This window comes from Rhinolophus sinicus, linkage group LG09 (genome assembly GCF_036562045.2).
Source record: "Rhinolophus sinicus isolate RSC01 linkage group LG09, ASM3656204v1, whole genome shotgun sequence".
Taxonomy (NCBI): domain Eukaryota; kingdom Metazoa; phylum Chordata; class Mammalia; order Chiroptera; family Rhinolophidae; genus Rhinolophus; species Rhinolophus sinicus.
Window position 1 is genome coordinate 58,459,130 of NC_133758.1, and position 24,797 is coordinate 58,483,926.

At 43.4% G+C, this 24,797-nt stretch overlaps 1 protein-coding gene across 4 annotated transcripts in view; it reads left to right on the forward strand.

Annotated features, from left to right (window-relative positions):
• The first annotated feature begins 727 nt into the window (after positions 1 to 727).
• EEFSEC (eukaryotic elongation factor, selenocysteine-tRNA specific) overlaps positions 728 to 24,797 on the forward strand; it is a 292,225-nt gene continuing 268,155 nt past the window's right edge. For 3 of the 4 annotated variants that reach the window (XR_012498843.1, XM_074340480.1, XM_074340482.1), the window contains exon 1: positions 740 to 1,103. Coding sequence is in view for 3 of the 4 variants with exons in the window: in XM_074340480.1 (XP_074196581.1) it covers positions 788 to 1,103 (316 nt within the window). In the remaining variant the exon portion in view is untranslated. Of the gene's footprint in view, positions 1,104 to 24,797 lie in introns of all 4 variants that reach the window. The other variant, XM_074340481.1, reaches the window with a different exon arrangement.

Genomic DNA, 24,797 nt, shown 5'->3' on the forward strand with positions numbered 1-24,797 from the left:
TGCCTGGTACCCGGGAGGCACTTAATAAGAGTTTGTTGGGGGGACCGGCCCGGTGGCTCAGGCGGTTAGAGCTCCATGCTCCTAACTCCGAAGGCAGCCGGTTCGATTCCCACATGGCCCAGTGGCCTCTCAACCACAAGGTTGCCAGTTCAACTCCTGGAGTCCCGCAAGGGATGGTGGGCTCTGCCCCCTGCAACTAAGATTGAACACGGAACCTTGAGCTGAGCTGCCGCTGAGCTCCCAGATGGCTCAGTTGGTTGGAGCGCATCCTCTCAACCACAAGGTTGCCGGTTTGACTTCCCCAAGGGATGGTGGGCTGTGCCCCCTGCAACTAACAATGGCAACTGGACCTGGAGCTGAGCTGTGCCCTCCACAACTAAGACTGAAAGGACAACAACTTGAAGCTGAACGGCACCCCGCACAACTGAGATTGAAAGGACAACAACTTGAACAAAAAAAAAAAAGTCTTAAAAAAAAAAGAGTTTGTTGGGATGGATGGATGGATCCCCCAATCTCGGGCTCCTCCAGGCTTTAGGTGAGAGGAGCCAAGTGAGAGAGTAGCTTTGTAATCGGTGACCTGGGTCGAGTCCTGTCCTTGAGGCACCCTCCTCCCGCGCGGTACCCGGCGGTGTCTGCAGTTGCCTGGAGGTCGGAAACTTCGGGGCCGGAACGGGCGTGCCTGGCGCGTGGCTGGTGGGGGGGAAGCTTAATGGGCCGGACTGCGGCGGCAGCGGCCGCGGGAGGGGCGAAGCTGGCTGGTGTTGGAGGTGGTGGCGGCGGCTGCAGCATGGCGGGTCAGCGGGTGAACGTGAACGTGGGCGTGCTGGGTCACATCGACAGCGGCAAGACTGCACTGGCGCGGGCGCTGAGCACCACTGCCTCTACAGCCGCTTTCGACAAGCAGCCGCAGAGCCGCGAGCGCGGCATCACGCTCGACCTAGGCTTCTCGTGCTTCTCTGTGCCGCTGCCCGCGCGCCTGCGGTCTGCGCTGCCCGCGCCCCACCTGGCGCTGGACGCCGGGCATGAGCCCGGCGAGCCACAGCTTCAGTTCACGCTGGTCGACTGTCCCGGGCACGCCTCCCTCATCCGGACGATTATTGGCGGTGAGCGTAGGCTGGGGCGGGAGCCGGGCTCGGGGAAGCTGGGCGGAGCGGCCGGGTTCCGCTGCCCGGGAAGGGAGATCACACTTCACTGGTGGGGCCACCGGGGCCCCGAGAGGAGGACGTGACTCGCCCAAGGCCCAAGTGAGCGGAGGCTTTGGGATTGAAACTCACGTCCACTTGACTTGGAAGGTTTTCCCACTCAGCACAACCGAGCAGGCAGGTGCTTTCCTTAAAAAAAAAAAAAAAAAGATTTTGTTTTTATCAAGATGTGTTTGTAATACACGAACAAGTTGAGAAACATGAAAGACTACAAAAAGGGTATACGTAAAAAGTGTCACAAAAAGAAGTTTGCACTCACCTGTCTTTTAGTTACCTGATTCCCATTCCCAGAATCATCAACTACTGTTCCTTTTGTGTCATTTCAGGAAAACTCATGTAAAGACTAGCATATCTGCGTATATCTGTACCCCCTTCTCATTTTTTTCTTCTTTTTTTTTCTTAACAAAATGATAACATCATATACACTTATTTTACTCAACACTAAAGGCTTCATATCTGTACATATAAAGCTACACATCATTCTTTTTAAAGGTCTCATAAAATTTCATTGTATACATGTACCAACATTTTCGTAACTAATTCTTAATGTTGGACATTTATGTCGTTTCTAGTTTTTGCTAACGATGCTTCCGTGAGTTTTCTAGAACAGAAGTCTTTGGTGAGTGTGCTAGTAGTATATCTGCAGGATAAGCTAGAACTGAACTGGCTGGGGCAAAGGGCATGTGTATTTTTAGTCATGGATACTGCCAAAATGCTTTCTTAAGATGTACTATTTAATTAATTTTTAATTATAGAGGTAGTATATGAATATGCTCTATTTGTGAAGCAATAGAACATTACAAATCAGGCAAAACTTCCCGAATTCCCCTCCTCTCTCCAGAGGCATCCACTGTTATCCTTTGTGGATTACTTTTCCAGGCCCATTTTACTATACTTAAGTCTATGGACAGGGCTTTAAAACTTACTTTGTTTTTAGAGAAAAGTGATACCATAATACAAGCATATGGCACAATAGGGCATGTAGCTAAAAGAAGTCTCTTCACTGCTGACCCAAGTACCTGGTTACCTTCCTTGTTTTCTATTTCCTTATGTTTTCTTCCAGTGCTGTTTCTATGCCTGTAAGCACATACGGGAATATATATTGGACAGATGATTTTATTGGCCTGGTGGCAGATAGCCTAATTGGTCACTGGGCATGCCAAGTCCCAGCTATAGTGATGGGACTTAACTGTTTCATGCTGCAGACAGTCTGAAATAATTTCCCCGTTTTACGGTAGAAATGGAGGCTCAAAGAGGAGGGACCTGCCCAAGGTCACACTGCCTAAAGTCCTCTACTCAAGCCATATTTCAGTCATCAAGTGAGTATTGAGGGGCACATGATCTTCTCTACCTTTTTCCCCTCATAACTGAATTCTGTTTGATCATATCCAAATACATTTTAAGACATGTACTCTGAGCCAGTCTAGGTTGGAGGTGGAAGAGAGAAGTTAAAAAAAAAACAAATGAGAAGGCAGATTCTTAGTCTTTTTTAGTAAATAGTGTAGGCAAGTGGTGAAGGACACACTTTTGGAATCAGAACTAGGCTTGAGGCCTGGCTTTCTCCCTTACTAACTGTGACCTTTGAACCTAATTCTGGACCTTCCACACACTGGCAGATACTAGTAACTATTGCAGCTCTTTATTGGCATTGCTTGTCTGACATGTTTGCTATTTCCCTGGGCAAATCCTACTGGTGGTTACCAGTTGAGGAAATTGGGACTTAGCGGGGCTGCTAGTAAGTGGCACAGCCCAGATCTGCTTCATTGCAAAGCTAGAGAGCCCTTTTCCACACTTCCCCAGGCCATTTTATACTGCCCCTGCTCCCTTCTAACATACACATTTATAGAGAAGCTCTTCGCAGGACAGAAAGGCTTTAGGCAATAGCTTGATTCTATATAACCAATTCCCCCAAGAATTTGGCAAGTCCTTGGTCTAGACTAAAATTGTAGATGAAAATAATTTTTTTCTTCTTGCGCGTACATTGTGGCTCTTTCTACTTTTTTGTCACCCGAATGAGGAGACTTGCCTTGTCTTCTTATAGGCATAAAAATGTGACCTGAGCACATTGGAATAGTGAGACCGTGGCTGCTACTATTCTTCCTTAAATAGGTCGGTTTCCCCCCAAAAAAGATTTTTTTCTTTTCAGGGAAATTAGAAAAAAAGATTTTTTTTCTATTGAGGGGAAGGGTCCTCACATTTGAGTTCCTGCTCTGGCCCAGGCCCATTGCTAAGAATTTGATTCTATGCAACAATCATGACTGGTGGGAATGTGGTAGGAGTGTTAGCCTATTTTTCAGATGAGGAAACTGAAGCTTGGAAAGTAAAATACCCTGGGCTGGTGTGTTGGAAGCTTACTCTGCTGCCCTTAACCTGGATTTGGTCAGTACCTTTAGTTATCCTCGTGATCCATAAACCCATGGACATCTTTGCCTTCTTGAAATGGCTCCAGAGGCGAAATCCTGGCTTATGGCAGCTGTCCTCCGCCGGTTCTGGATGTTGTTCTCCTGAAGACTCGCACTCCTCCTTTCTTTAATTCATTCCCCCCACACTGGGCAGCTTACTCCTTTTATAGATGTTCATCAGATCATGTCAACCCTCAACTGTAAGACTTTCCAATGGCTTCTCATTGTGCTTAGAGTAAAATTCAGATTCTTTATGGCCTTCAGGAAGAGAGACCCTTTTTATGGTCTGACCTCTGCCTGTCTTGGAGCCTCATTTCTTGTTCCTGAGCATAATACAAGCATATGGCATAATAGGGCGTAGCTAAAAGAAGTCTCTTCACTGTTGACCCAAGTACCTGGTTACCTTCCTTGTTTTCTATTTCCTTATGTTAGCCTCATTTCTGCTTACTAAATGGCCCAGTCTTTGCACCTGTTCTTTGTTCCCTCTGTTTGGTATATCTTTTTTTTTTTTTTTTTTTTATTTTAAAGATTTTATTGGGGAAGGAGAACAGAACTTTATTGGGGAACACCGTGTACTTCCAGGCCTTTTTTTCCAAGTTAAGTTGTTGTCCTTTCAATCTCAGTTGTGGAGGGTGCTGTTCAGCTTCAAGTTGTTGTTCTTTCAGTCTTAGTTGTGGAGGGCACAGCTCAGCTCCAGGTCTAATTGCCGTTGCTAGTTGCAGGGGGCACAGCCCACCATCCCTTGTGGGAGTCGAACCGGCAACCTTGTGGTTGAGAGGATGCGCTCCAACCAACTGAGCCATCCGGGAGGCAGCTCAGCTCAAGGTGCCGTGTTCAACCTTAGTTGCAGGGGGCAGAGCCCACCATCCCTTGCGGGACTCGAGGAGTTGAACTGGCAGCCTTGTGGTTGAGAGCCCACTGGGCCATGTGGGAATCGAACCGGCTGCCTTCGGAGTTAGGAGCATGGAGCTCTAACCGCCTGAGCCACCGGGCCGGCCCCTGTTTGGTATATCTTGTTCCTCCTCATTTAAGTCTCAGTTTGAATGTCACCTCCTCAGATAGGCCTCCTCTGACCTACCTATCTAAAGTATCCCCAACTCTATCCCCCTCATACTTTCTTGTGTTCCTGTTTTACTTCCTTATAGCCCTTTTCACTATCTGGTACTCTTTGTGTGTTTACTTGTCAGTTGTCTCTGTCCTCAATGATAGCAGAGCAGGAACCATGTCTGTCCTGTTCACCAGCGTATGCTTAGTGCTTGGGCCAGAGCCTGGTGTGTAGTAGGCTCTAGGTAAGTTCTGAATGAATGAAGTTGTGTACCAGCTGCTGGGCTAGCTGGTTATAGTGAGCAGAGAACCTTCTCCGTGTATTAGTGGACAGAAAATAATCAGCATGAGTCCTGGCCTGTAGTCTATACAGAATGCATGTTGATTCTTCCCCTCCCTCTGGGTGCTGACAGCAGATCTGGGGAGAGGGCATCATGTGCAGAGTGACAAATTAGAGCTCTTTGCATATAGGGCAAAAGCTGGAATTACTTACTTAGCTGGAGGGTACAGTGTGGGATATGATAGGGGAAGAAGAGCTTTCCTAAGTAGTAGAGAAAATACCTGGGCAAGGCTCTGAGGCTTAAATCTGTTGTCTTATCTTTAGAATTAGAGATAACTGCCAGCATTTAGGCAGGGCTCGAAATCAGCTGGTGTGGAAAGAGGTGTGCTGAAGATGAAGGTAGAAGGGTTGGTAGACCAGATCCTGTAGCGTGGTAAGTGTTGGGCTTAGATCAGGCCCTTAGTGTAGATTTCTCCTAAGAGCCCTGGAGGCTTTTACAGCAGGTTTGTGGTATCATCAGGCCTGAGCTTTAGAAAGATGCAAGGCCGCTGGGTAGGATTCCTGCTGATAGCAGGCACCACACCTATAGCTGGGGTTGCTGGAAGACTGGGCTCTGGTGAGAGTTCCCAGCCTACTGTGAGTGATTTAGGCCCCTTGCTGAATCCCTTAGCCCCAGGAGAAGGAAATTAGAACTATTGTCTGAGTTCATGATGATATCTCTGAAGTTTAATATGTCTTAAAGCTATTGCTCCTTAATGCTTTCATGGACAAAAGGAATCCTTTCTTAACTTGGAGAAAATTGGGTTTTATCTCCTTGACCCACGTGACCATAGATAAAACTCCTAAGTGGTGCTGTGGAGTTAATAGTGACAACAGTACTTAGCATTTATTTAGTGCTGTCCATATGCTGTGTTTGTTTGTTTGTTTGTTTTTTCCGTTTAACCCTCAAAAAATCCTGTGAGGTAAGAGATGGCATTCCCATTTTACAGATGAAAAAGCAGAGGCTCAGAGGTCAAGAAACACATTCATAAGTGTCAAAGTTCAGTTTGAACCCACATTGATCTGACCACACAGCCCATACTCAGGCATTCTCAATGTGAATGATAAAGCGTAACTGTCCCCTCCAGTCCCCTGTAGTGGTGTTTCAGGGCAGTATTTTTCTCTAATCCATTTTAGAGTATAACCTTTCAGGGTTAGAACTTCAAAAAGATTCAGTAATGTATGTTTTAAAGACTTGGGTGGGGGTGAGGGACTTGGACCCATCCTCAATCTAACTCTGGCAGGAAAGAAGAGAACTGAAAAATGCTGGTATCTCGACTTGGCAATTTATAGTCCTCTGGTGGCTGCTAGGATTAACAGTGTATTGTCTCCTGGTCTTTTGTTCCAGTTGTTAATGAACAGCAGCTCTTCTGCCATGACTTGTCACCCTGATCTCTTATTATCTGTACTACCATTTAAGTGGTGCTTCCTGCATGGCTTGGATCCTCTCAGGCCCTCCCTGGCCACAGGTTACTTGTAAGTCTGACTTAGGGTTACTCTCTTTGGAGGGAAAACAGTTAGCAGCCCTGGGGATTTTTGTCTCTGCAGCATGGGAGAGAACGTTTTTTGTAAAGTGAGCTACTTTGCCTTCTTTGTTTTTCTAGCTTTCTGTGTTATTGGTGCCAATGTGGAGAGAGAAAGCGCTTGTCCTTTTGTCCTGTTTTATCAAGGAGTGTGTGTGTAATCTTTCTGCAGTCTCTCTGAGATGCTCCCTTTGGATCTGTGAAACGGCATTTTCATGTGTGTGAACAAATGTGTGTTTTTAACCAGATTTTTTACATTAACCTTTGGGCATTGCACATAATGACCAGAAAGCAGCACGGTACAAGCAGAGATAACAAACTGGGTCCTGGAATTTGGGCATTATTCTAATGAAAAACCAACCAACCAACCAAAAGAAAACGCTTTTGGTTTTCTTTGTCCCTAGTCTTTTTATGACTGTGTGTAGAAATATATTATGTTACATTATGGTATTCAGATATGTTTGTCCTAAAATATTGAGGCATATTTAAAGGAGTTGATATTAGTGGAAATGCTTCCGTAACCTTAACTTCTTTAGCTTTTGAATCTGTCAGGGCTTAGTTCCCTGTGCCTTCGTGCTGCCTTTTACTTTCTCTTCTTTGTTGAAAGATGTGCACCGTACTGCAATTTTCTCTACTGTCAAGTGAAGCTGAGGCAAATACTGGTGTCTTTTTTTCTTTTTGATCATTTTATTTTATTAAATTTATTTTTCAATTACCGTTGACATTCAGTATTATATTAGTTTCAGGTGTACAGTGTCGTGGTTAGACATTTATATAATTTATGAAGTGATCCCCCCGATTAGTTTGGTACTCAACTGGCACTCTACGTAGTTATTATAACATTGACTATATTCCCTATGCTGTACTTTACATCGCCATGATTATTTTATATGGTGTCTCTTGTGTTAACTTGCTTAAAGGCTCTTTATGTCCAGGAGGAAGTTGGCCTCACTCAGTGACAAGTGTGTCTATTTAAATACAAGTTTTCCTGTTTTGCCTGCTACCTTATCACTCTCTGACCCCACCTGATCTCCTTCCAAGTTGGAGTGCTTGGAGCTGTCTCTAGGAGACTCTCAAGTTGAGTTGTGTCTGCAGCATTTTCTCCTGGAGTTGGACAGCGGGTGACTTTGCTTTGGTTTGGGTGACAGTATGGGAGTAGCACAACATCAGAGATGCAGCCTTGAGTTTAAATTAATGCAGAATATTTGAGCAGGAACCAACAGGAAAGAAAAATGGAAGCAGGTAGTCATATTTCATTCTGTTGGGGTACATTTTTCTTCTCATGGGGCTTGCCCTTGAGAACAAAACATATCAAATGTTAAATCAAAGAATATTTTTGTAGTCATGCTAGGAATAGAAAATAATGCAAAGACTTTGCCTCTTGAGTCAAATATTTTGCTGGAAGGTTATAATCAAAGTCAGAAGGAAATCATAGCCATAGCTTTTGGTAAAGCTGTAATCATTTAAAATTAATTGTTTTTAAACTTTTCACTTAATGTCCTCTTTGTTTTCTCTCAGCATGTTTCTTGGTTTTTTCTTCAAAGTCACCCCATCCAGGTTGAAATAAGATTTGGGCAGGTCTCCCAGGAAACAACCTATAAGTTAAGCCCTGGGACATCTTCCCTGCTCTGTTCTGCCATTCTTTGTTGGTTGGAGCCTCGGCCAGGCTGCAGATGAGATGCCCTGTCTGTTCTCTTTGACTAGTCGGCCTTCAAGAGTGTGCTGGAGATGATGGTACCCACAGCCCTGGATGCTCTGGGTAACCTGGAGTCATGGTCCTGGCGAGCTGGAGCCTGACATTTCTGAAGTGGCCGTAGGGTGGGGCAGGGAGCGGGAATGAGTCCACAGGGGCTGGTCTGCAGTTGCACCTCATGCCTCCAGTGCTTTGCTGCCGGCCGACTTCTCCCTGTTGTTCCCATTAGCCTCACAGTGAGGCATTGCACGGACAGGGACATCGGAATCATTTCATATGGGCCTGGCACATAGTAGATATTCAATAATGTCCTTAAACATTTTCATTGATACATAATTCACATACCATAAATTCACCCATTTCAAGCGTCCACTTCAGTGGTTTTCAGAATATTCACAGAGCTGTGTAGCCATTGTACAGTCTAAGTTGAGAATATTTTCATCACTATAAAAAGAAACCCCATACCCATTAGCAGTCGTTCTCCATTCTCCTCTTCCCTCAGGCCTAGGCAACCACTAATCTACCGAATATCTCTAGATTTGCCTTTTGTGGACATTTCATATAAATGGAATCATATAATATGTGGCCTTTTGTGTCTGGCTTCTTTCACTTAGTGTAATGCTTTCAAGGTTTCATCCATGTTGTAACATGAATTATACTTCATTCCTTCTTTGAAAATCTATTTTTATTTATTTTTAATTGTGGTAAAGTACATATTACAAAAAATTTACTGTCTGAATCATTTTTAAGTTTACGGTTAAGTGCCATCCATCTCCAGAACTCTTTTCATCTTACAAAACTGAAATGATACCCATTAAACAGTTAACCCCCCATTTCCCACCCCTAGCTGTACTCCATTCCTTTTCATGGCTGAATAGTATTCCATTATATGGGTAGACTACTTGCTTGTTATTTAATCCATTCCTCAGTTGAAGGACATTTGGATTGTTTCTGCTTTTTGGCTATTATGAATAATCCTGCTATGAACATTGGTGTACAAATCTTTGTATGGACAAACATTTTTATTGTCGTGGGTATATACCTAGAAGTAGAATTGTTGGTTTATAGCATAACTCTATTTCTACTTTTTGAGAACGTGCCAGACTGTTTTCCACAGCTACTGCACCATTTTACTTTCCCACCAGCAATGTATGAGGGTTCTAATTTTTCCACATTCTCACCAACACTTGTTATTGGTCCATCTTTTGGATTATAGCCATCGTAGTAGGGGTGAGATGGTATCCCATTGCATTTCCTTGATGGCTAGTAATGTTGAACATGTTTTCACATGCTTCTTGGCCACTTGTACCTATTCTTTGGAGAACTATGTGTTCAGATCTTTTGCCCATGTTTTAATTGGGTTATTTGGCTTTTTATTAATGAGTTGTAAGAGTTCTTTACATATTTTAGGTGCTAGTGCCTTATTTAATACATGATTTGCAAATATTTTCTCCCCTTCTGTGGGTTATCTTTACTCAGTAATATTTCAATTAAACAAATAATTGAGTTGAGTTGAACTAAGTAAATGAATGTATATTTTGAGGATTAAATGTGCCTAACACATTATCTGCGCTGTGGTAGATGTGTGGCAAGTGCCATTTGCTTGTTTGTGAAAGGCCTGTTAGGGTCCCTCCTGTCCTCTTCCTGAATCTTCCCATTTCTGTCTTTAGTGCCTGGCAGGAGATGGGTCATCCTGACTGTTCATCCCTTAGTAGGGTCTCATTCCACATTAGGGTCTTGTCCAGGGTCTGGTCTGCAGATATGTTTTGATGGCCCAAGTAGCAGTTTAAAAAATTCATTGCCAGCATTTAAAAATCAGGAGAGCTCATAAAACAACCCAGATTCCTGGCTTGTGTGGAAACACAACGAAACTCTTATATCCATGGAGACATGTTTCAGTATGGCGGCACTGACCTGGGGCTGAGTGGAAGTGGTATATGCTCTGCAGAGTGCCTCTTTCGGTTACAGTGCCTGGGCCCTGGAGACATTTGGGCTTGTAGTCACTATTTATTCAGAGATTTCTGCAAACATATTGTGTGCTTGTTCCGGATGTGAGGGCAGATGCAGACATGGCTGTCTTCAAGGAGCTCCCAACCCTGAAACTGGGGGACAGCAGGGGCAGCGCCAACAGCCAGTTAAGATAAGAGGCAGAATTATAAGGGCTTTAGAAAGAGAAGCATAAGATGTGCATGCCTCTGCCCACAAGAGGGGATTCTGGGATGGGCCTGGAAGGTTTCCCGGCAGAGAAAAAGGAAAAGGCAGAGCAGACTCAGGGCACAGCCTGAGTGGTCAGCAGTGTGAGAGCGTGTCTGGCCAAAGAAGAGGAGCAGTAGTAGCTGCGACTTTCAAGTGCGGGGGAAGTGGGAGGAGGGGAGGCTGGGGCATCAAGGTCATGGGGAGTCAGGAGGAAGGGCTGGCTTGTCAACACTTTGAAGGATGGTTGAGATTTTGCCAGTGGAGAATATGGGAGGCTTCCCAGCTAGAGAACTTGGAGTAGACAAAGACACAGAGAGAGGAAGGAAGGTCTGGAGTGTGAAGAGAGGAGAGAGCAGCCTGAGCTGCAGAGGCAGGTGGGGTCTAGAGCTCAGGAACTTGGAGAGCATCTTGTGTGTGTGGGGAGGAGGTTGGGTGGGTTTTGAGCTGGGAGATCTGGTGGCTTTTGAAGAGTCTGAGGAGAGGGCATGTAACAAGTGGTTTGGGAGTTGGACATCTCTCCCCATTCCAACTGCAGCTTTCGGATCTGCTTGAAGAGGGATGGGGCGAGGGAGAGTGACATCACTGGCAGAAGGGCATCATCAGGAGGGAAAGTATGGCTCTGGGGTGTGGATGTGGGAGGCTAAGCAGAGGCTGAAGAGCCATCTGTTTCTCGGAAGGAACTAGGGGGAATGGACATTTTGGGAACAGCTACTGTCTACTGGACACTATTCTAAACCCTTGATCATCTCACTGCACCCTGCCAGCCAGGCCCTGAGGGTGGGGTTTCCCTGCTGTATTGTATAGCACATGAAAATGAGACTCCAGAGGCCAGTGGCTGGAGCAAGGGTTTAACCCAGGGGTTTAACTCAGATCTCAGGCCATGCCTGCTCTGGTAGGAATTGTGGTTCCTGAGGAGCAGTTCATGGATGAGTCAATTTGTCACAAATAGAGATTTCTGCGTTCATTCTACCCTGGATTGAGTTCTGTTTTTTGTTAATTGGGTCTTTTATTTTCTTGTGCTGTGTGATTAGGCTCTGCTGCTTTGAAGTGGCCTTGGTTGGGTGGGGAGGGAGTGGGAAGGACTTAGTTAACAGTGGTGATCCTCTCTTGGCAGGAGAAGAAACAAGTTTTGCTGTTGAGAGAGAAGTTGACTTTCCCTCTTTCCATATCTCTTGTGTTGTGATGATGCCTCTCCTGTCTTGGAGCCTTCAGGAAGACTAAAATAATTTCCTTTGTCTCTAACCTACTTCCTGAGGATATTTATTTGGTGGTATGCACAGGTGCTACCTAAAGATAAACCTGACTTTTTTCTTTTAAAATTAGTGCTTGGAATTGCTAGTATTGACCTGTTTGGCCTCAGAAACCCGCTCTGCCGGGCCTTATGGCTTCATCTTTTACCATTGAATTATTTGGGTTGCTTAAAGCTCTGGGAGGGTCAATGGCTTGTCCTTGGTCATTTGACACTGGGACTAGAGCTCTGCTTTCCTGGTTATATGAGTATTGCAGTGCATCACTTAAAAAACAGCTCTGCTTGGCCTCATTTTCAGGTGAATTTCAGCACCAAAGACCCGTGTGTATGTGTGTGTGTGAAACTCCATGTTCCCTATACTCTAAAATGATCCAGGGCACATTCAGAGATGGTCCTCGAACTTATGCTCCAGAGGAAATGGCTTTACGTAGAAGGATTCCATTTGTTGAGCACTTGCTGTTTGATGCCCACAGACAAGTAGACCACAGAAAGTTTGGGAAGGAAAGCTGGTGTTTGCCAGTGCCGACATCAGCTTTCAGTATAGGCGACAGAGGGCTGACTGACAGTGTTTTAAAAAAAAACAGTCTCTGCAGGGGCTTGATCAACACTTTCCAACAGAATTTTCTGTGGTGATGGGAATGTTCTGTGGTGGCACAGTCCCGCATGGTAGCGTGAGCTATTGAGCACTTGTACTGTGACTAGTACAACTGAGGAACTGAAATTTTAATTTTTTAAAAATGTAAATGTCAATAGGTGTTTCTGCACCTGAGTTTCCTCCTTATTGGGCTGGTTTCCCCACCAATGAACACCACAGGTCCTCAGACTCCATATCTGTAAGACCACCCTCTCCACTTCCTCACCTTCCCAGTGAGATGGTATCTCCGTTCTCCCATGGCACAGCCTTTGACGTGATCCTCAGCATGTCCTCCTTCTTCGCTTTCATCTGAGTCAGTTACGAGGTCTTGTCCCTCCTGCATAGCCACTAACCTTTTTAGCGTCCCCAGCACCACAGCTACTGCCTTAGGGCAGGCCTGCATTAGCTCCTGACTGGATGTGTACAGCATTCCTTCATAGTCTCTGATTTCAGCCTCGTCTTAAAACTCCCTCCTTTCTGTAGCCAAGAACTGTTTCTAAATTACTAATGTAATTCTTTTACTTTCCTGTTTAAGTCTTCACTTGTTCTTCATTGGCATAAATGCCAAACTCCTCGGTATGGCCCACAAGTCCCTTCCGGATGGGTCTGTCGCTGTGTCTGTCTCTCAGGACTCTAAGTTGATTGAACTACTTGCAGGTCTCTGGACAGGTGGACCATATTCTTTCACACTGTGTGTTCTGGCTGGCTACATGCAATTTCTGGAGCAGCGTCACTGTTGGCCCTCCCTAGCCTGGATTAGGTGACCCTCATTTTAGGGTCTATAACATCCTCTGCATACCCTAGGATCTCATTTCTCCCCATCTGTTGTCATTTTCTGTTTCCTGGATTATGTTTTCCAATGGACTTGATCCTTTTGAGGGTGGGGCTTATCATCACTCAACTCCATTTTTAAGGCCCCAGGACAGGGCCTAGCACAGAGAAAATGTTTGGTGCCTGCATACATGAATGAATGAATGAATGAATGAATGAATGAATGATTGAATGAATGAATGCAGAGGTCATTTCCCACTGCTTGCAGCAATTACCCACCCTCCTGTGGTGCTTTAAACCTCTGGCCAAACACAGGTCACAGTGGAGGAACTGCCTGCCTTGAGGTTAGTTTAGACAAGTTAATCTTTCAATGGAAATTCAATCCTCATATTTCATTTTCAGGCCACTTTGCGTAGCAAAGTAGTTTAACTCGGAGCAGATTTCTGCTGTGCTCATGGTTAATTTCATGGCCCATAGAGGGTCAGCACACTAATGCTGGGAACACGGCGACCACGGTACAGTTCACCGCACATGCTGAGGGCCCAGCAGCCCTGTTGTTTTAGAGAAGCAGTTTTCAAACATCCTTCAGCGGGCTGATTTTGAGTTAACAGGGGTGACCTTTTCAAGAACATTTTTAAAAGCTATAACATAGATCCCTCCCAGACCGTATATTTTCCTTTCTCCACACAGTTCAAAGGGGCTGAATTGTCTCATAGGTTTTTGCCAGCAATCTTCAGTTTGACCCTGGTTGTTTAAATCTGCTGGAGGAAATTTGAACAAACTTGTTCTTTGGTAATTCTTCTGCCTCTGTGAACCTTTAACCTTAAAGGTTTCTTTCAGAGCCAGGGGCTGCATTGTCACCAGCCGTCCCTGCTGGGGCTTTCAAAGGGCATTGTCTAGTGCGTCTGTTTTCACTTTGCTACTGGAGTTCTTTTGAGGAAGGGTATTAATTCAGACCTGATTCTGAGACAGAACGAGGACTTTTAAATTTACCCCAGAGCTTGGGGATGGGGAAATGAGCATAATGCAAGCCTGTGGCTGGTGCCAGTGACTGTTCTACAAATAGTCTGTGAAGGTGAAGGGAGAGGAGGCCCCCCAGAGATGGTCGGGCATGTATGCTGTCCAGTGGATGACCCCAGCTCTGCCGAGGACTTGTTTGATGATATGACTAAAAGAGGTTCCTGTCTCTGGGCCTGGAATCCCTTCTGAACGTAAACTTCCTGGAGTACCAGTTCTTACAAACTTGGGAGGCCAGACGTGAACTTGGGATTCACTTGGGATTACAAAATGCTTGCATGATATGAAACATGCTCCCTGAGGCAAGAGGGTAGAGATGATTTGATGCTGTTCCTGTCATTCTGCCCTGAGACTCTGACTCCCTTCCATCAGCTAGCCAGTTTCATCATTTAGTTCTTCATGTATTTTTTCCAAAGGAAAGCCCAAAGACACCCAAAAATGTGTGACATCACCAGGCCCCTGTGGGCTTAGGGGCTGGTGTCTTCGGTCTTTGATTCCTCCAATCCCTCTCCAGACAGCTCCTTGTTTGTTTGGTCACCTATTCTTTGCACTAGGTTGTAGTTCTTAGACTTCCTGGCCTGGTTCCTTGGCTTTCTTTTGTTTCTTCTCCCCAGGTTCTTAGTGTCCTGAAAATTTGGCTAGGTGATCTTATTCCTTAAGTTCAGAACTTGTAGAAGTAAAGATGTTTCATTACTTTAATTTAGTCAATGAATCCCGAGCACCTACTACATGCTCGGAGTTGGGTTTACACTGGTGAACAAGGCAGCAGTGGTTCCTGCTTTCACGTACCTCACCATCCAGTAGTGTGGGAGGCAGACGTCCCAGAAGTAAACAGAAATGTGCTGAACTACAAATTGTGATGGTGCTGTGAGGGACAGTGCAGGACGCCCAGAGAGATGAATGGGTGTGGGGAATCCAGTTTGGAGGCCAGGGAGGTTTTTTTTAAGGAAATTAAGTTAAAATCTGAAGGAGGAGCCTAGCAGGCCACTGGAGTGTTGGGAGGGAGTGGCACATATGAGAGTTTTGAGGCAGGACACAGATTGGGCTGTTTTGCAAGTGAGAGGGTTGGTCTGGCTGACTTTACCAAAAACAGTTTCCACAAAAGAAACCTGGTATGGGGCTGGTATATTTGGGCAAATATGTATGTTTGGACCGTATGTCACACTCTTTTGCTGGAGGATAAAGCAACTGTATGTCTTCATTCTGATACGAGGACAGAAAGCAAGAGGGAGGGAGTCAGTGAGCCTCTGGAGGCATCTGGTCTCAGCATGGCTGATCTGTTGGCCTTTTTCCACCCATAGTACTATAGGTTTCTAGTACTGCGCCTCTTATTTCCTTCCTATGCTTGAGGAAAGGGCTGGAGTGGAAATAGAATCTGGTAGGTAATGCTGGCATACAGTGAACCAGAGTTTTCTCTGTTCTGTGACTGTGTTTGGCCATTTAACATTAGCCCATTGACTGCTTATGATTCACTGTCAGGCAGAGGTTAAGGATATAGTCTTGAACCACTAAACAAAGCATTGGACATCAGAGATGGTTCTGACTCCTGGTTACAGCCCATGGAGCACACGCCCCTAAATATTTTCTCCATCCCCCTTTTCTTCTGGGGTTCCCATTGAGTTGAAGATAAGCATTGGAGGCAAAATTTGCCTTTTCTTTTTCCCCCAGAAGTGAGTTTGGCATGAGATTGGTTCAGCCTGGATTGTGCCTGGAAGGGTGGAAGAGTGGGTGCAACCTTTGCATAGTTTATAGTTCAGAACTGGAACTGGAGACTCACTTAGGGAAGGCCAAGGCCTTACCCTGGAGGTACCTGCCAAGCAGGCCTGGCCTGGCCTCAGACTTTAGTGGATGTTTTTCTGCCTTTGATTTCTCAAGTTTTTAAATAAGTGAACAGTAGGTTACATCCTTTAAGACTTTCTTGAGATGCCAATTTGGTCTTTTGGGGACAGAGCCCTGTCCCCAGGTTGGAGGAGAGAATGTTCACAGGTAACTTTACCAGGTCAGCGCTCTTCACAAAGGAGAAGAAAGTGTGATTGAGCTTTAGGGGAGTCCTATGAGAAAGAGCATCCCAGGTTCCCCTTTCCTTTTTTCCCCCTCTAAAATCAAATGGAATCGCTTTTCCTGGCAAATATTTTCTAGATAAAAAGGTACTATATACTTGTTATTGTAGAGTCATTAGTTGTTTCTAAAAGTTTTTAAAAGTACATAATAAGAAACTTGCTATGGTAACCAATAAGGTTTCTTTTCGAGGAATGAATATTTTCTAGGAAAGATAAGAGTCAGTTCTTTTTGTTTTGATTTCTTCAGCTGAATCTTCCCCTCTTCCTCCTATCTCAAAAATCTGTCTTGGAAGGCAATCTGGGGACATTTAGCAAGCACCCTGGTAACAGATGTGTGTCATCCTGTTCCTGACACATCTCCAGGGCCTGGAAAGGCAGCTGTACAATTGCAAGCTGTCCATGGGGCAGTGGGTGGAAACCATTTCCATGCTGACTCTGGGACTCTTTGGTGCACAAGAGGGCAGTGTTTGCTTATGGTCCTGAATGAGATGATCAGGTTAGCATAGTTAGAATGACCTTGGACTTTTTCAAGACAAAATAAACTAAGCCACAGCCACGATGGCTTCCCCTATACCAGTAAGCGCCTGACCCCTCCACAGTATAGCTGCTTGCTATCTCTTTTTCCTTAAAAAGAAAAATATTGTTCTTTCAATGTTTATTTTTTTTAATTAATGAAAATATGGTTTGCAGCCTGTACCTACAATGGCAGAGGTTAAAAAGTGTTGTGAAAGCAGAACAACTGCTTTCTAATTAAAAACCATATGGGACGGGTTTTGTTTGAAGCAAGGGGTCAATGTATACTCTCCCCTTTCATATCAGTGTAAAGATGATCTGACTTCACTTTTAAAGCATTTGAAGATGTGGGCTTCAGTCATCAACCCTTCTTACACTCTTGTTTCCTTTTTTTGCAAGTTTATGGTATTAACCAAAGAAAGGGATTTCCAGGATTAAAAAAAAAGGCAATCTCCTTGCCTCCCGGAGGCACAATATACGTACTTTATGAAATAGGCGTGTCAGCTTTTGTATAAGAATTTGCCTTTTTTCAATTCTTTTGTGGTGTTTTTCTGTAGAGCCTTTCATGCCAGAAATACACATATTGGTGTACAACGCCGTCCCACCACATTCCTGCCTGTGCCAGAATTGGGGTCTTATATCTTTTTTGGTCCCCCTCAACCTGGACCTACTGATTTTAGGTGCCTTCACAATGTTAACATCCAATAGCAGTGGGCAGGTCCAGCACCCTGCGGAGATGCTAGAGATGATGGTGACGTAGAGGAGCTGTGCTCAGGAATGACTTGGCCCGGCTTCTGGCACTACAGTGACAATGCCACTTTTCTTTGCCTCTCTGAGCCTGTTTGCACACCTCAGATGCGGGTGATTATCTTTCTCGGGGTAGTTGTATTAGAGAAAATGTCTATCAAGATTGTGGCACATAGTAGGGAGTAATTCTTGTGATGTTGGTCCCTCTGGCCTTTCCAGTTATACGCATATGGGCGGTGGGGGAGGGTTGTAGAGACACAGATACAGGTAGGTGGTAGTTCTTGTATTTGATTCACTGAGCATGTCTGTTGCTCAGCTCCTCTGAGCATCTGCAGCAAGGCAGAATGAAATCTCTGTGGGGCGGTACCAAGTTGCTGCCGGATCGTTTGATAGCCATCGAGGAGAAAAGCTGGGTTCCCAGGCTTAGCCCTATATGAAATCAGATATCTTATAATCTTTTCTGATCACAACATAAATCTTCCAGAGTGAGTGTGTCTATAAGATAGATACTGCATATGGTGTGTAACATATTCACATAATATGTGTGACATCCTCACGGAGTTTAATGGATCGGTGGCATTTAATACGCAATTTAAATTTGATTGCGACAAGTGAACAGATGCCTGGATGGCCCTCTCATTTGCTTCCCCATGAAGTTCCTTTCCTGACTTTGGTTACAAGGGTGTGGGTATGAAAGGAAAGTTTTTGAGTTTCAGACTTTCAAAAGAGGTTCAGGCCTTGTTTTTCAAGGAACGTAATTTCTGAAAAATGCCAGAGCCCTCATTTTTCAAAGGGTTCTAGTTTGTAAAGGGAATTAAACGTTGTTTCTGTGTGTAGATTTGGAGTCGTTCTCCATCTTCACCCCCTAAGGCAGGGTTGGTGAGCGGGGAATGGGACAGATATTCCTTGGTAGTAATTTGTAGTAGATTCTTGAATGTCTTGTATACTCTGGGTCACCGTCAACTCATAATAGAGCAAAATAGAGTGAGAATTCCTGCAATGAAAGACATGAACGGCACACAGAGAGATATGATGGTGGAGATAGAGTGCATTCTGTGAGAAAATATTTTCAGTGCTATCTGTAAAATTCAGATTGAATAACCATTCTGAAGTGCTCCCTTTAAAAGAGTTTCCTTCCAGAAGCACTGCTGTAAATACCAATAATTTTTATTTCCCTTCTCCTTATCAGTCCCTCTACTGCGATGTTCCTGCGTAGCCTACCTAGTCTTTTCAAATGAACACCAAATGATTAGTGGCAGCTTCCTTTTTGAATTATGATCCTTATTTCAGAACACAAACTGCTTCTTCGCTTTTGCTGGAGGTAATTATCAGTATTTACCAATATTGGGGAAGAGCTGGGAATGGAGGAAATGCTGCTGAAAATGGTATCCCCAAATGAAAATAGGAGGGAGGGGTTGTATGTATCACGTGTGTATAATGGTAGGGGGGCTCGAAGGGCCTGGCCTGACACTGGGCGGTCTGTCTCTCCTGTTCTAGCCTTGTTGCAGTCTCTCACAGATGGATGAGGGAGGCATTGTGGACCCAGTTGTACCGCCATCTTTTGGGAATGGGAACTCTGAAGAGGCTGGGAAAGCTATTCCTGATGCGTGTGGGAAATACTTGCTCTGGCCTCTGCTCTCGGAGGCCCTCACCTCTCTGTTTCCTCGGGGTCTGCCATGGGCCTGGTGGGAGTGTCCTTTGGTGAGAAGAGCAAGAGAAATGGAGGGCTGCTCTTAGACCTGAAGCCCTACCCCTATAGCCTAGAAAGCAGATGAACATGAATAAAATGTGCTGATACCCCACGTAAAATACAGTTTATGCGTGCTTACATCCGTGTTGAATCCCACGTTTCTAGATGACATGCTCATATCTTAGTAGACATTTAATTTAACTTTAAGTAATTCAGTTTCTACAGTTTTCTTTTTGTATTTTGGAGCCAGCAAAATTTTTAAGTTTGCAAACACTGTAAACTTTGGTACTTTGCTTGTCATGCCTAATTAATGGCTGCCTTTGGGAAATCCAGAGGAGGTTTCAGACTTTGCCTCATAGGACTTCCCAGCGAGTTAAGAAGCTGCAGTGTAATAGGCCTTGGCTCTGGAGTCAGAAAGATTTAAATTGGAATTTTGCCTCTAATTCTTGCTTATGCGTGACTGTGGACATTTTGCTTTTCCTTCGTTTCTTCACCTGTTTAAAAAAAAACACAAATCTACTTTTGGGGTTTGCTGTTGGGATTAGCAGTAGTAAGTATGATATGGTTAGCATGGTTCTGGGTGCGAGGTACAGGTCCAGTAAATGGAAGCAGCCCTCGTAGTAACTGTCCCCGCGGACCAGCATTGCAAGGTTTGGCATAGGAAGGTCATTGGGGAGAGTCAAACACCCTCTTCCCTCAGCACTGCAGACAGCTGGAAAGAACATTGAAATTATGCAAGAGCTATGTTTCAAAGAAAGAAATGAAATTCTTGAATTTTTAAGGCAAAGAAGAGGAGGGAAAAAACAGATTCATTGTTTTAGTTGGCTATTCAACAGAATGCAGGACAAAGCTGGCCTCTCTCCTGTCTAATGTCATCATCAGCATTCTTTTTCCCCCCTCATTTTTCCCCTCCTCTTCCCCCCTCCTTATTCATTCCTCCTCCTTTACAGCCCTGCTCCTCCTTTTCCTACTTTTACTGCAACAACCCTCCCCCACCACTTTTCTCCAAGTCATTCTCAGGTTTTGAGCCTGGGATTAAATCTCATGCTCTGGAGATGCTCTAATGCTAGGAATTATTTCCTCTTTTTCGGTCTTTGGTCTCTTCTTCCATGTTTCCTGTTGCTTTCACAGGGAGGTGTCAGATGCTGGCCCCAAAGCTAGTTTTGGGGCTTGTAAGGAGAGCCTGAAGAAGGGCTGTGACACGCAGGAGTTCCATTGTCGTGCAGCCAGGGCAGTGGAGTGGGAACAGGGTGACATTGGCGTGAGCAAGGTTTGGAGAAAGATGGGTGTGGATGGAAAACTGGACTGACTTCTAGGTAAAGCTTGCCTGGGGTCTCAGGCCAGGTGGAGACTGGGAGATGCTGGAGGAAGTTCTCTGGGAGGGCTGAGAAAATTTAACATCACCTCACCATTTAATGAGTACCAGCAACGTGAGCTCTGCCAGCCCAACACAGGGGAGGCTTTGAAAAGCCCAAATGAAAAAGATAGGGTCTCTGCTTTTGGGGAGCTCAGTGCTGGGAGAAGCTCACTGGGCTTCTCTTTCAGAAAGCAGAACATGGGTTCCATTGTGAGCCCCCTGATTAGGCACCAGTTATTCTGGTGATCCAAGGGCCTGGATTTGCAACTTATCCTTCTTTCCCTAACAGTGGCTTGTGACACCTGTAGCTGTACTTAATTTATAAGGAGTAGTGGAAAGAACTGGGGTCAGCATGCTGGCCTGGGTTTAAACCTCAGCCTGGCGCTTAGCTTGTGATGATGCGCTGCTCTGAACCTGTTTTCTCATTTTCAAAATGGGGAGGATCACCTTGCAGGTTTTCTGTGAGAATCCAATGAGATATACTATGTATAGTGCTTACCTCAGTGCCTGCAACCTATAAAGTACTCAATAGATGGTGTTAGCTATTGTGATAACTAAATATGATTCAATTTTTTAATGTTTAAAAGACTTTATATAAAAATAAGTCATTTGTCAGAAGTCTCACTTATTTTTGATTGGGAAGATAGGCTAGATAGATGGGTCTGATACCATATGTAGTATATGATTTTGCCTCTGCTTTTAGATGGTGATTATGTAGTTGGGGAGAAACTAAATTAACATACTGGAGTAATCAGATTGTAAGTACTTAATTGTGTTGATTTGGCTGTAAAATTGTGAGTACAGTTGGAGTTGAAAGGAGGAAGGCCCATGAGGGGGAAGGGTGGGATGGAAACCAGAAGAGAAATGTGGATGGTTTATTAGAAAGCAGCGTGTTTTGTCTACCAGGAGAGATGAGTCTGCAGGAAGCGCTGGCTTGTTTTGCGTTTGGAAGCTGATAGGTGCCAGTCTCTGCTGAATGCAGATGTACCCAAAATATCTGATGGAAGGAAAACTTAACTTTTCTTTAAATAATTTATACATCTGTATTAAAGAAAAAAACACCCACAAAACAGCATAAATACAAATGTGCTATAATTTTAAATGACTGAGGCTTAGAGTCTGAGAAACTGAATTTGAATCCTGACTTCAACAGTTGTTAGCTGTGTGAGCTTGGTAGGATACTTAGCTGCTTTGGGCCTCCTCTTCTGGGGCTGCAAAATAAGAAAGAACCATTTCAAGGATTAGAAGAAATATATCTGGTACATAATAAGCTTTTAATAAACATGGTTATTGTCATTACCATTAACTTTTCCTCCTGATAATAAAGGCTCCCAGTCTCGTGTCTACTTTGCCAGCTTTAAATGTGGGCTTCCCTGAAATGCTATCGTTTTTTCTGAAGTATAAATGAATACACTGGAGCATTGATTCAGTGTTGTGGAGAGGTTTATAAATGAGTTTATATGACAAAGTTTTGGAAAGCTCTTTCCGTATAACTAAAACAGAAAAAGCCCTTAATAGATTATTATTTTCAGAGTCTGAGTGAGGCATATGTATACGCCTGGGGAAAAATTCAAAAACCTTTAGTTTTTCTAAAGATATGTTGGGGGTGCCCTCATTTAAATTTGGGAAACAGATTTTCCCCCTCAAATTTACTGTTTATTTTTTTGGGCATGCACCTTTCCAAATATCAGATATAAATATTTTCAGTTTTTAAACAAACAATAAAATTTTAGGTCTTTACAGGGGATTTAAAAGGTCTTGCTGAGTTTTCAGTTTTCCCCAGATTTGTGCTACTCTGAAACTTCTGGACACTGTGCATCTCTAGCTAAGCCAGAAAACTCCTCTGTTTTGGTCTTGTAAATAATTCCATACTGAGCCAAATCTTATTATAGCAAACTTTGAAGAACCTCCCACATTCTTTTGTTTTGCGTTTTGCTGCAGTATAGGTTGCTTAAACTTAGTGGGAAATTGGCTGTGAATTTTTAAAAAATAGAAAGAATACTCATTTTTGTTGAATTTGTCTTAGAGGAGCAAGCTCAAGTTTGTTTTTATAAATAGGAAAATTGATTTGCAAAGAAATGAATGAAAAGTAGCAGACAGGTGATGTGGCACATTTAGAATATGAATGGAGAAATCACAGCTATAAAAAAGGGGTAGATATTCCTTACATAAATGGATAGGCCATCTGGTTCTCAAAAAAATGCTTGTTGGCTTGTTGACACAAACACACTGGACTTCAAGGTAAATTTCAGACGATTGGATTAGTTTATATGCACATTGGTATACATGTGTGGAAACTCATGGAAAAATAGTGCACCATAGTAAATGCACGTAAGCAAATAAAACAGCTCAGAGTCACGAATTATGTAGTAAAAATGCATGAACTAAGTAATTTTCAGTGAAGTTTTTTACTATTTTGGAACTAGATCTTTTTAATTGTCTTAAAGGAATGTCTCTTTTGATCAGATACGACATATGAAAACCATCTTATTTTTCTATAAGTGAAACATTTAAATACCTTTTTTCCCCCATAAGGTCTTTCAGCATTTGAAGTGAAACTGGAAGTAGTTTTGGTAAGTAACGTATTTTGAAGGCTGAGGAGAAGGACTAGAAAATTCAGTTTCTGAAGCTCATTCTTTATTAGAAGTCAACAGCATCCAGACAATTTATCATGTGAATATTTTATAAGCCATAACCAAATTTTGGTCCTGTTGTATTCAGACTCAAACTTAATTTAAAAATGAGATTTCTAAATGAAACTTTCTAAAGGTAGGTACATTTTGGGGTAGGCAAATTGGTAGAAGCAGTACATAAAATCCAAGGACAAAATGACACTTTGTTTTTCCCTCTTAAACTCATTTAATGTTTGATGTTTCAAAATTCATATTGAATCGTTACAGTGGCACATTTGAGTGATTCCAAAAGCCCAGAACATGAAATTAATTCAGATTGACATATTCTTTTCGTGTACCATCTATCAGAACATTTTTACTTTATCACTGACCGAAAACTGCTTCTTACTGTTTGCTCTACTTTATTATTCTGGTAAATCTCCAAATCCCTGTTATTATTATTGTGATTGTTATTTCATTGTAATAATTATTGTGGTTACTATTGTTGAACAAGTTTTGGATGTTTGGTTTGAAAAGATTCAGCCAAGCATTTTGAACATGGCGCTTAGTGTGTGTGAGAAGCTGAGTATGAAGTATGCAGGGATTTGATACATATTTCTAGGGCCTTTTCACTGTGATACTGGGGAGTAAGATTTTTGTTTTTATAGGCTAGAAAGGTTGCTGTGAATTCTAATACTTGGGAATCACAGCTTTAATTCCGATTTGTTCTAGTAAAATAAAAATTAGCTCTTGATACTGTTCTAATCTCTTGAATGAATGGTACCTATTTCTGATTTTGATTTTATTGAACCAGTCTCTCCATTTCCTCAAGTGCCACTTCCCAGGGTGGACAAAACATGTTCTGTGCAAGAGAAATGTGAGATGCTGGCTGCATGGGGGAGGAAAGGAGAGAGGAAACTATTTGAAAAACTACTTAAAATAAATTTGAGGGGTCAAACATGGAACACAGTTGCAAAGAGAAAGGAAAAAAAAATGCCTTAGGTAAGTTCAGCTAAAATAGTGTAAGCATTCACCTTGGCTAGAGGGTTGTATATTTCTTGCTAATCAGATACAATTCGTGCAGATTATATTTGAGTATCTGAGGCTAGATCTCATTGCTTCTAGATCAGGGAAATTAACATAAAGGGGCATGTTTTAAAGGGTTGATTTGGGGGAACAGATACCATTTGAAAGAGAGATGCCAGCTGTTTACCTCGTTGTCCAAAGAGTGATCAGACTTGAGTCTCACTCTCCAACATGCCGCTTGTTGGTCAGAGAGGCAGCCCTGGCTTGGGCTTTGGCAGATGGGTTTGCATTAGCACTTTGTTTAAAAGCGATTGGTACTTTTAAATTAAACATGCAAAGTTATCTTAGTGAGGCATTGAATGGGAGTTTGCTGGATTATTGAATTTGGCCTACATTTTAGCCAGTTCAGCAGTGATTTTGGGGTCTGAAGCAATTAATATGTAACATTTATTTGAGTCAACAAGGTAGGAGATTACTCTCTTATCAGGGTAAGACAAATTTCTTTCCCCGAGATCCATACTTTTTAGGAGACAGGAGGTTCATGTTTGAGAGTGACCGCCTCAGATTGCCAGATTGTAATCACTGAAACAAACAAGAGGGAATAATTATATTTTAGAAAAAGCCTCTGATCTTTTATTTTGCATTTTGTGTTACACTTAGCATAGAGGATACCCCAATTTCCAGTTTCCTTTCTCGCTTTTTTTCCCTTTTTTACTCATATAGGTTGGGAGAAAACTAAATT